Source organism: Ochlerotatus camptorhynchus, unplaced genomic scaffold (assembly GCF_037179485.1).
Source record: "Ochlerotatus camptorhynchus isolate MF236.1 unplaced genomic scaffold, CSIRO-AGI_Acam_v1.1 ptg000222l, whole genome shotgun sequence".
Classification (NCBI taxonomy): domain Eukaryota; kingdom Metazoa; phylum Arthropoda; class Insecta; order Diptera; family Culicidae; genus Ochlerotatus; species Ochlerotatus camptorhynchus.
Window position 1 is genome coordinate 450,678 of NW_027040712.1, and position 13,080 is coordinate 463,757.

The following is a 13,080-nucleotide window of genomic DNA, read 5'->3' on the forward strand; positions in this document are numbered from 1 at the left end:
CGAACTGTCAAGTCAAGTGATAGCGAGCCGAAAAATGCACTAGCTCCTAAGTAACATTGACATATTTTCTTCGTACAGTTTCTCTTTGCATCCCCACGATGTGCATAGAAGTAACATTAGCATTTGTTGACTGCTGTTATTCAGTGCGACTGACAAGTTGAATAATGGTTGTTTAAAAGCCCAATCTTAGATCCATAGGCCAAGATTAGAGCCATTTCCCCTACCATATCTATTTTTTAGTATCAAAGTAATATCAAACTATGAATTCAGTCTGAATTTAAAAAATAATAATATTAAAATACAGTATTAATAATATTTCAAAAACATAATATCAAAGACAAACAGACATAACACTCGCAAGCTGTTCGTAGAACAAGCATTTAACGGTAAATTTAAAAGTATCGTAGTTGGTAGTTCCGCCACCTGTGGCGCGCATAGTCAATTCCCTTGCGTTTGACGTTTACACACTACTGCCATCTGTTAAGCGTACTACCCACCACAGTGTACTCAACAGATGGCGGTAATGTTTCAGCGACGATGTTTTACAGTGAGAATATTATTGTCTAGCTGACCCAGATTTTAAAGCTATATCGCTGTTTTCAGCCCATTTACTCATAAAAATTCTATTCAGTTTGTTTAGCTATTTAGTGTTTCTAATGTTATTTTATCGTCTTTTGGCCATTAGACCATATTGATGACCCTTTTAATGATGTCAAAACCTTTTTTTTTTCATTTTGGTTTGTGTTCCGTCGATCTTGTTTTCCGTGCTGAGCACTAATGCTACCGACGCCAGGGAAGCAGCTCCCACACCTGGACCCTACCTATCGACCCATCAACTCATGAACCGGGGACCAACGGCTTTAATTCCCTTCCGAAGAAAGGCGTGATCAGAGATCACGAGATCTCGGCGGCGCCGACTGGGATTGAACCCTGGCCTGCTGGGGTGAGAGGTAATCACGCTTACCACTAAACCATCGGCGCCGCTAAAAAAACAATTATGGACTCTAAAGGTCAAGTCTGGCCTTATTTGTCGTTTTAGCACCATGCCATTTTTCAAAGGCAATTTCGCTGTTCGTATGGCTGTTGTTGCGGGTTTCAGGTCATTGGTATATTGTACTACTTGTTTTGCGTATTTTAGTTCATTTAGGCTTTTTGGCTACAATGTTAATATTTTTGGAGGCCATTATCATTTCTGTAGTTTTTTTTTTTTTTTTGATTAATTTGGCCCAATATTATCTGTATTCAATATTGGTGGAACTTGCCGTCGGGTCGCAACCATCGAAAGTTTGAAAGGTTCAGGCATAAACAAATCAAAATTAACAATTAATTTCTAACTGTGAACTTTTACCATTCTCTAACACAACTTATTTCCAACCATACACAGCAAACAAGATCTACCAAAACATTCGAACACAAAATTCACAAGACCACCACGGTAGCAAATGAATCTTGCCAGGTAGCAATCCGATGCGTGTAATTCTTTCCAATAACGCTACTAACCAGCAAAAAATCACTCCTGAAAACAAAACACATTTTACAACCTGTCACAACAATGGTGTCACGGTAGGTTCTTCGACTTCCTACGTGCCTTTTTTCTCAAGCCCATTTGCTACACATTTTGTTATCACGCAGATTTCCCCTCTACCTACCGCAGTTTCCAACCAACTCTGCATGGGACTTCATTGTGTCCTTGCCCATGTAGGTTCGTATTTGAAACCAACTGCCATCTTCGAACAAATTCATCTCAGCGTTCTATCTACTAATCACCCTGGCCAAGAGTAGTTGAAGCAGCAGACAGGCTCCCTCCGGAGAATTCTCGGCGTCAAACACACAAGTGACATTTGGAAAAATTTACCATAACTACGGACGACCACACCGATTGCGGATCGTTAAGGGGTCGTCGTCGTCATCATCGCCGTATCCAAGTCCGTGATCGACCAAGATATTCCTGTTAATGGCGATGACCTTCACACGCAACTGGCCCTGGCCGCGCTGCGTGGTCAGGATCGGGATGGTCGTAAACGAACGGTAGGCCATTAAATTCAATCAATTTGGACACTTGAAACCCATTTCAACCGTTCGGTGTGTAGTTGGTAGTTCGCTGGAGATGAGTGTTTTTATTTTGCGACCAGTAAAGAGTAGGAATTTACCGGAAAAAAAGTTAAGATAAAACAAACTAATTCGATAAAGTAATAAAACGAACTTGTTCTCGTGGATTGGTAGGCTGGGTTCAAATGTTATAGATCGATTTTTGACAGATAAATTGATAATACTCACAGATAAAAATTCTGAATTTTAATTGTGATGTAAACATTCAATCACGTAGACTTGTATTTCATTTGACGCAAACAATCAACTTGCAAACAATGTTGTTCACAAAGATGGGCTTTTGTATACAATATTTGCTACATTGCATGAAATGTGTTTACATGATATATAATGTAAACGTATATGATATGTGACGCTCCATTTATGTGCATCATATTGAACAGAAATTTACACTACTTTTTCGAACTGTGCTGAAGTCCATATCTTACATAAAAGAGTTATTGCAATCCCTGTCGTTTTGATTCTCCAAAGAAGTGGGTGCGATCATTCACCATGTTCCTACAATCACCACTGGCGACACAGTTTAAAGTGATACCTACAAGCATAATAAAAGTAAAATGAGTCAAACAGGCGCGTGAAGAAGTCCAACGACGAGTTTCTCACTTACTGTCTGACCTACACGGACGGGGATGAATGAAAATGTACACACCTAAATGTAAGTAGATATATGCATGATACGCCCCGGACAGTCGGCGTCGACCGTCTGGCTCGCTGACCCAAACGCTGATGTAGGTCCGCGTGGTCGTAAAAGTCTTAATTCGTTGATATTTATTTCGTAGAAATCCTTTCCGGAGGTGCGATAAATGGAGGCTCTTAAATAGCTGCTAATAGCAAGGTAGTGGCCAGTTGGCAGCAGCAGGAGCAATATTAAAACGTGTGAGAGAAAATTTCGTCATTGTCATTGTATTGAAACTGCCAAATCAGGGACTGTGACCTAACTAGAAGCTGGTAGAAAGTCATTAACACAGGCATTAGGGAACTAATTAAATGTGATACGTCTATTAACAAGAAGGTGAATGATGGGTTGAGTACGCGGAATGCTCACAACATGGTAGTCAGGGGGTCTTTTTACCTACAGCAGTTTCTGAGAGGTTATTTTTGGCTTGTAACCGTTGTATAAGCGTATAAGTAACAATAATCGGTTGGACAGAACTGTCTACGATTTTAATGAAACTTTGCACATTTATTGCTTGCTACCCAAGACGGCATTGAAGAATTGTCAATTTTTCCAGAATGTTATTTTAAGGGCGTTTGTAAACAATGGGTTTTATGTTTAAAAAAAATCATATCTAGAAAACGGTATTCAGTATTAGGGTAAGTGAGCCAGTTTTAGCCCTAGCGCCAGTATTTGACCCAAGTGGCAATTATAGCTAATTGTAAGATAATATGGATAAATGGAGCTTTGGGCGCCGGTATTTTACTAAAGCAACATCTATTGAGTAAATAGACAAAATAGGGTGATATCTTTGACATTTTTAGCCATTCAGACTGTTTAAAGTGACTTAATCCAATTCTTAAAAACTGGTCTACTTATATTAAAATCAAAAACCTCACACACATCGTTAAACACTGTAGACTGCCAGCGAAAATGGTAATTTTTAATTTTGATAACAAACCATATACAAAATGTTTATTGCCTCGAAAAATGACCCTATGCAAAATTTGAGCTCAATCGGACATGATTTAGGGGTGGCGCAAACGCGTCAAAGTTTGACTTTTTTCACTCTCGAAAATCTCCCAAGGGCGGGGTACATGAAATTTCGGAAATCAAAATTTTTTTTTGATGCCTACACAGCAAAAAAATAATTTTGATATCACATCAAAGTGGATGCACTACAATCATGTCGAAAATTTCATGTAATTTTTATGACCACATAAATAAACAAATGCAGTAAAAGCAGCGTAATGTCAGTTCATGCATTGTATTAATGATAATTTTGTCCTTTTTAGCAAGTAATATTACACCATATTTTCAACATGATTGTAGTGCATCCACTTTGACGTGATATCAAAATTATTTTTTTGCTGTGTAATGTCTTAAAAATGCATGAAACGTCAAGATTTTGTGTTAACTCGAATTTTTCTTTTTTTTCATAAAAAATCGACTTTCTACATGAGTTCTATATGGAATATAGAAACTGTTCACAATTGTCTCCAACCTGCTTATATATCGAATAAAACCCCCATTTAGGATCTAATACGAAATAATTCACTAGGGTGCTCCAATTATTCTTCATTAGGGTGGTCCAAAAATTCAAAAATATATGAAAAACCACAACTTTTCATCAGAAATTCCTAAAATTAATTGTAAAAATATCTTGAATTGCGTTAATCTGTTTTTTTTTGGGAATCATGAGTTTTACACAAGAGGAACATTTGCCTGAAAAGATGAAAAAATACTTGTTTTATACTTTGCCAAATATTTCCTTATTAGCTACACCAAATCAGATTTCCTGGTACTCTTATAATTTTTTCGATGATCTTCAACTAATTGTAAAATGCACTGCTTTTGATCTTCATCCGTTGATAGTTTTGAATTGTATGTTTTAATCAATGCTATACCACGCTCTGCATTATCATTAACTACTTCCAAACATTGAACCCGTCTTTTGGCATTTTTAAACTCGATGGAACTACTCCACTGCTCCATATCGACATTCAGCAACGACTTCGGAATTTGGAGAGCTTTGAATAAGTTTTCAATACCTTGTACAAACGAGTGTAGTTCAATTGTTGAAATATCGTTGGATTCAACAATGGATCTGGCTGTAATGTTTTTATGAGTATCTGTAAAAAAAAATCATTAGAAAATTGAATGCAAATGTATCAATTAAAGCATTTACCTGATAGAAGTAAGGCTTCGATGACCTTTTTCTTAACCGGGAGGTTTACATTTTCGTCGAACAGACATAGTCCGATAAGGCTATTGCCCAAATATTGCAAGTAAGTTAAAATTCCTTTATGTACTGCTTTCGCAACGTCTTCATCAACAGTTTCATATTCCTTCAATATTTTTAACAGGTTCAGATCGTTGTTGGGTGCCATCGCAGCACACGGAGAAAGAACTTTTCAAATAAATTTTTACAATGAACACACAAAATCGAGCTACCGTTCCGATTCAAATTTCGGACGATTCAAATTTCGGACACTTTCATTTTTAATTAAATATTACATCCAGTTAGAAACAAAGTAATAATGTTAGATGATCGTGGAGGGCACTAGTCAAAAAAATTTTAAATTTACAAGACATGTGGATCATATTCGACCGAGATAATCAACTTTTAAAAGTGTCCGAAATTCGAGTTTAAGTGTCCGAAATTTGAATCGGCACGGTAGTTGATTTTTAGTTTCATCTGGTGAAGCAGATTCATGCCGAAGAATAAACATTTAATAGAATAAATGATTTTGGCCATCCACCTTGCATTGTGGAACGCACCAGGAGCTCGTATTTGTAATTTTTCATCGATTTTTCCACCCAAATATAAAATGGCAAGTTGTAGAACCTCTCGGTAATCACCACGGTGGTGTTGCTCTCTAATTTGTTTTTCATAAAACTCCAATAACGCCAATCTTTCTATTTCCGAAATAGCTATTTAAAAAAAAATCATCATCATTACCTGAGTGGTATGAAGTCTTTTCCAAAATGTACCATTTTGATTGGAATTCCTTAAAAATCTCAACATTTGGACACTTTGACGTTTCAAATTTCAGAATTTTAAAAGTTTTGCCAAGTAGCAGTTCATGTATGTGGTGTCTACAAGGGAGGCCTCTTAAACAATTTATCCAGGTACTAACACGCACCTTTTTTTCTACCGGTGTAAGACATAATTCTGAAAACAAACGATAAAATAGTCAGAATTCTGAGGTGAACATACAAGATTTAAGATCATACCTGTCCGCAAGCCCCCATTCGACGACTGCATTGTACCATAGAGGTAACTCTAAGACTAGAAGGCCCCGAAATAACGAACTCAACTTTTTGGCTCAGCTCTAGTACTCTTTTCGGTCCCAAGCTAATAGATTCACCCCTCGAAATATAGGAAAAATCAATAACCCCTCATTTTATCTGTCAAACTTTCATAGCGAATCAAAACAAACATTGCGTAGTACTAGAATTTCTACGAGAATGGGATACGTTAATCGTTTGCTTGGGACCAATAGGCTTGTCAAGTAGTGAGCCAATTTAAAATCGTTAGTTTCGTATTGATTGTTGATTGTACACCGCTTCTGCTTGTTGTGCTTGTAGAGTTTTCGATGGGTGAAACAGCCAATAATTTGCTAATGCCTTCGCCTGATACAACTATGGCCAAGCGCTCGGTTTTTGGTGGAGCTTTGGATGGTAATATGTTAGGTAGCAGCTTAGAATCCCAATGTACTGTTAAATTTATATCTGGCTTAAACGACGCTTTTAAATCATGTTGCATTTGTAAGCGAATTCCTGCTTTGGCGATTCTGACAGATTCCTTGTTCAACAATAATGATGAAACATCTCTTCGCAACGCTTTTAAATCATGTTGCATTTGTAAGCGAATTCCTGCTCTGGCGATTCTGACAGATTCCTTGTTCAACAATAATGATGAAACATCGTGCCCTAAAGCTTTAGCGATCGATTATATTAGAAACACAGCATTTCGATCACTCACTTTACAGCGGTCCAATGCAGCAGCTACCTCAACTGTAACAACTCGTATCAGTAGCGATTTACGTGTCAAAGCTGGTTTTGGAGAACCTAGAACGTTCAAAATATATTAATATGGATGGTAATAGGTGTATAATTTAAAAGAAAAAAAAAAACATTAGTAAAACATCACAACGTACCTGTTTTTGGAGAAGCTCTTTTGGAGGTACTAGGCGAGTACACTGACTCACCCTGGCTGTCGTTTTGTGATGATGTTTCAATTGAGGTTGCACTACAAATTTGATCCGGTCTTTGGCTTGACCCTTCTTCCTCAAAATCGCTACACGAAATGGTTTCATTGGTAGGGAGAACCTCAGTTTCTTCTTCAAGATGAGCTTGTTCCCGCTGTTTTTGCAAATATTGCATCGCCTGCTTTTCTTCACGGGTTTTTGCCTTAAAATTCTTCCCGATATCAAACAAACTTGTTTGACTAAAGCTCATGATTCCAAAAAAAAACAGATTAACGCAATTCAAGATATTTTTACAATTTATTTTAGGAATTTCTGATGAAAAGTTGTGGTTTTTCATATATTTTTGAATTTTGGACCACCCTAATGAAGAATAGCTGGACCACCCTAGTGAATTATTTTGTATTAGGTCCTAAATGGTGGTTTAATTCGATATATAAGCAGGTTGGAGACAATTGTGAACAGTTTTAGAAGCCGACTCATCAATCTTCTATATTCCATATAGAACTCATGAAAAAAATTCTAAGTCCCAGAAAGTCGATTTTTGAAAAAAAAAATATTTTTCGAGATAACACCAAATCTTGACGTTTCTTGCATTTTTAAGACATTTGGCATCCCCTCCCCCCTTTTGGGAGATTTTCGAGAGTGAAAAAAGCCAAACTTTGACGCGTTTGCGCCACCCCTAAATCATGTCCGATTGAGCTCAAATTTTGCATAGGGTCATTTTTAGAGGCACTAAACATTTTGTATATGGTTTGTTAACGAAATTTGATGGTCAAATTTTTCCCATACATTCATTGGCAGTCTATTAAACAGTCTGCAACATCTATCGAGAGGATTGTTATAACCGTAAGCAGTACGATGTCCGGGAGTCCACAGAAAGTAATAGTTGTGGAAACGGCGAGCTGGAGTGTGGAAATTGATGTTCCCGAGCAAACAACTGCACTCAATATCATGTCAAATATGAACATCCTCTGGAGAAAGACTCGGCGATTTGTTAGTGTTTGCAGTCCAATAAGCGCACATCTATGCTCGTACGGAGGTAAGCTATCTGGATTTGTCCATGGCAGACGTCGTAATGCAAACTTTATAAACTGTTTCTGGATTCTCTCGACGCGCAGTACATGAACAGCATGATATGGAGCCCAAATTTGTACTCCATATTCAAGAACACTGCGGACCATAGAGCAGTACAGCGCTTTCAGGGCGTACACGTCGTCGAATTGTGCAGTATTGCGGCGCAAAAATCCTAGCATGGAGTTGGCCTTTGCCTTTGCAACCGTAGTTTTCTGTCCAAGATGAGCCTTAATGGCATTAACCCTTTCCAGCGGCGATTGATTCATAGAGTAATCAAAAATGATCGGAGAGTGAGAGCGGGTACGGGTAATCACTTTGTATTTGGCAGCATTGGCTTGCATTCCATTCATCTGACACCAGGATGACAATCGCTCTATATCAGCTTGTAGTGCGCAACAATCTATGATCGATTTGATCACACGGTACAGCTTAAGATCATCCGCATATAGCAACATGCAGGAACTTAGCATATCACACACGTCGTTAATAAACAGAACGAAAATGAGAGGTCCTAGGTGACTCCCTTGTGGAACTCCCGATGGTATATGGAATACCTCGGATCTGGAATCACGTACCTTAACGAAAGCCTTCCTGGATGATAAGTATGATTTCAACCAACAAACGATCCACGGTGGAAGACCAAGGCGGTTTAGCTTCATAATGGCTAGGTCGTGAGGGACTTTGTCAAAAGCCTTAGGCCGCGGCCAGGGTAGACGCGACACGCAACGCGACGCGATGCGACTCACGCAAGCAATAATAATAAATAATAAGATTCTTTTGAATTGGTCGCGTCGCGTCGCGATTCGCGTCTATCCTGGCCGTACCCTTAGAGAAGTCGATGTAAACGGAGTCCACTTGCTGACGCTTCTCGATGCTACCTATAAGAGTGTTCGTGTAAGTCATCAAGTTAGAGATTGTCGAGCGCTTTTTCATGAATTAACCACTTCATTCGAGCAGATAAAATGACGTTTACTACCACTCGAACTTTGAAATGAAACATTATTTTGAGATTTTTTCTTCTAGAATCTCGAGAAAAGTAGCCAACATTTGTGCGTTTCATAAAAAAATAGAAATTAGTTGGTTCAGTTTTATTCTATCGCTGGAAGAAAGTCACGCCAAAACTGCTTGACAAAGTGGTCAATTCATGCTGAAACTCTGAGATTAAGGGTTGAACAGCTGGATACAACTTCTCATGCAGAAGATTTTCGAGAACTTTGGCCAAGCAGTTCAGGATCGAGATAGGTCGGTAATTTTCCACTTTGTGCATGTTACCGGACTCGAAGATTGGTGTAATTGAGGCGAGCTTCCAGGCATCCGAAAAAACGCCATCCTTAAGCGATCGATTGAAAAAAGACATAACGGGAGTGGCCAACGATGCTGCACAGTTCTTGATGAAAGACGGTGGAATACGGTCCGGGCTTGGACCTTTCGATGGATCGACTGAGCAAAGGGCTTTGAGAATAGCGTGTTGAATGAAGTTGAGCTGCTGCAGGTGAATGTCGTATCTTGGTAGCTGATCAATGTATTGCTGCGGTGGAGGAGTTTGATCGGGTTCGAAAACACTTCGGAAAAAGTCAGCATAAAGGTCAGCAGAAGCGGTATCGGTGGTGGAGCTTCAACTACCGTACTCGGAAAAAAAATCCGTTCCCGAAAACGGGAACGGACCGTGAACTAAAAATCACGGCCAGCTATCCAGAACAAAATTGTCTCAAATATACACCGTGAACTATGGTTCACGGCTGTGGTTCACGAATATGGGAATTCTTTTTTTTTCCCGTGTAGGTGACGTCCACGGGAATACCAGCTGATCTTTTCCGAAAGTTGATAAAAGACCAAAACGACGATAGATTTTCCTTGAAACCCCTCTGGAGGTTGTCGACGTACTCACGAAAGCGCAAACTATTATACTCTGCTTCTACTAGCTGCACCGTATACTTGTTTGCTGCGGTCCGGGAACGAAAGTAACGTTTTCGAGCTATGATTTCAATAAAGTTATCTGGAAGATTTTCAAAGTCTTGAAAAATTAAAAGGTTTATTCAGTTTTTTTCTGAAGATCAGAAGCACTTCTTGACAGCAATTCATTGCGGTGAAAAAAACAATCCTAGACCGGTCTGGGAACCGAACCCAGCCACCTCCAGCATGGTTTTGCTTTGTAGCTGCACTTTTACCGGCAGAGGTAAGGGAGACCCAACTTACTCTAAACGCCTAAGTATTAGTGCTGATCATTGAGGTTAATTCAAAGTATGAGTGCATGAAAACTGGCTACATATACGTGCACCTATACTTATGAAAAACCCAAATGAGCAAACGGCAGAGAAAACCCTGTTTGGAATTTTTAGTTATGATTTTTATGACACACTGCCACGCTCACGCGTACGCTTACCTGGGAAATCATTACCTTTTCTCCCGTCTCTAAAGATATTCCAAGTATATCCTTTTCTAGGTATAGGCAAATGAGTTTACAATTGTTTTCTGTCAGCAACGCAATAAACCCGTAATTGGCATGTACATTCTTCGCACTGTTATTCTGCGAGGACAAATTCTGATGCAAATATGGATGCCGCCAAAGTGACACACGATGGTCGTGCGACCAAACAGTTGTAAAAATTCATGTCACCCAACAAATTTACTTCTTTTTTTTCCGGAAATACAATTCAATCTCTGCCAGCGCAATTGGTTGCCCTTTGATGTTTGGAAAATGACTTTCAATTTGAATAATCTAAGCTGGAAAGCAGTGCGGGAAAATTCAATTTTACCGGAAAATCCCATTACATTCAATATGTAAATCGGATTTGTAACTGGCGCGCCCTTTCCATGGCGATGATGATGGGGATGAGCAGCCTGGAAAATGTATCTACTTCAAACGGAACATCAGCAACCAAGTGAGTTTAAGCGCAGTAAAAACGAGTTAACCAGCAACAGAGGTTGGAACGACATTATCATACTAATTTACCCCCAGCAGCGACGTTTCAGCAGATTCTTAAAACAGCAATGGGAGAGTGATTATCCGGAAAATTACGGGCAACAAAGAATAACATTTTCCTGCCTTGAGCAGTTGGCTGTCGAGATTTTAATGTCCCGATAAATATCAACTGCTAATTGATTTAAATTGGCTTTCGAAGGGATTCGACGATTCGGATCCCCTGCATGTAGGCAAACCAGTTGGTTGCATGAAGAGTGAAACAACTTGTTATCAGACACACATCACTGTTTTCCCTAACGAACGACGTACCCATCAATTCACACCTTTAGAACGATATTTATTACGAAACGGTCCACATCTTCTGCCGATAGTGGCAATGGCCTACGAATTAATTTTCATCTATTTATCAGTGAACCGATCTTGCTGAAAATACACCTGCAAGTCACATCTATGATGGGTTCATTTTCCAGCATTGAAAAGAATCACTTTTTTAAACCGCATGACATCGCCCACCAATTTGTTACCTCTTAAAAGTCCAAATCAAAAGCATGAGACCATGCTTAGCTCTTTGATCCGTGGCTGACATCCGATCCGATTCGCCGGTTTCGAAAATTAATTTCGCCTCATCAGGTGTCTCTTTGTGCGTCGTGTTCCAGGAATTACCAATAAGTGCGCAGCCGTTTCTCCCGTCATGGGCAAGGTGTCGAATTTTGTACCTTTTTCGGTTGATCCTGTGGGATCAGGAAAGGCGGCGATTGAACTTTAACGCCTCTTTGACTCTGGTTCAGGTGTTGGGCACACTCACTGACTGACGACTGTGGTTACAGAGGCCGCAGGCTGTGCGCGCACATAAAACGCTCAAATTTATTAGTTTCTCTGTTTTAGATTGCTGGTGGATTTAATTTTTCCTTCAGCGGAATTGTCTTTGCGGGATTCGTCAGAAGCAGCGCGGGCGCACGGGATAGTGTTTTATTGCCTTAAAGCCGCGTGAATGAGGGTGGAATCGAGAGTTTATTGCAGCCGATTTGCCCCTGCGGATTGCTCTCTGCGTGGAAGATTTCAAGGAACAGAGCAGGTTGTTGTCCTGCACCGGAGCCGGTGGTTTTGTTCTACCTGATGGTTTTATAAAGTGCTAAATTGAAAGGTGTTTCATCTGTTTGAATGTTTTGGAAAACAATTTTCCGGAAAAGGTGCTCATGAGGGTTTAATTTTTAATTATATAACATTCGATGATGCACCATGTGAAAAGAAGTAATTGTTTTAGTGATTCTTGTAAGATCACATCATCGATATTTATTATATATTTTTTACTCTGTATTTATTTCAAATTCAAATAAACTTACATACGTGTTTTAACCTAGGTCCTCCAGCTAAAAAAGTAACGTACCAACTTTAATTGTAATGATATATATATCTAGGTGTGTTTATATTATTCTTGGCTTAGCTGTTCAGTGTTTTAAAAATTTAAACAGGTTTTCTACAGCTGCGTGTCAGTATAACAATTTTCATCTTAAAACGTTAAACTAAAACTAAATATTTTCTAATTATAAAGGATTGCAACGATTTTTGATTGAAATTATTAAAAAAAATTGACATTTGCTCTAAAGCGAAAACTGGCAAATTTGCCAGAATCCAAGCGAAGGATACAATCATAGAGGTAACTCTAAGACCAGAAGGTCCCGAAGAAACGAGCTCAACTTTTTGGCTCAGCTCTGGTACTATCTTCGGTCCCAAGCTAATCGATTCACCCCTCGAAACATAGAAAAATCCACTAACCCCTCATTTTATCTGTCAAACTTTCATAGCGAATCATAACAAACATAGTGTGGTACTGGAATTTAAACTAGAGTGGGGTACGTTAATCGTTTGCTTGGGACCAATAGGCTAGTCAAGTAGTGAACCAATTTAAAATCGTTAGTTTCATATTGATTGTTGATACAATAGCGCTGCGCTTGAGTGAAGGTGGAAGCAACGCATAGAAAAAAAGATAAAATACACAAACCTTTCTTCTGAAGATGTAATCTTTGCTATCAAATTCGTTCGAAGCATATTTGGAATTATGATAATTTACCTGCAGAGTTCTGTCAGTTAAATAATTTTGAACT

The 13,080-nt window shown here is 39.0% G+C and overlaps 1 protein-coding gene across 1 annotated transcript in view; it reads left to right on the top strand.

Annotated features, from left to right (window-relative positions):
• The first annotated feature begins 5,587 nt into the window (after positions 1-5,587).
• Positions 5,588-13,080, top strand: part of Mlc-c (Myosin light chain cytoplasmic) — a 379,873-nt gene continuing 372,380 nt past the window's right edge. Inside the window, exon 1 of the mRNA XM_065225260.1 lies at positions 5,588-5,592. Coding sequence (XP_065081332.1) covers positions 5,591-5,592 — 2 coding nt within the window. The 5' untranslated portion in view covers positions 5,588-5,590. The remainder of the gene's footprint in view (positions 5,593-13,080) is intronic.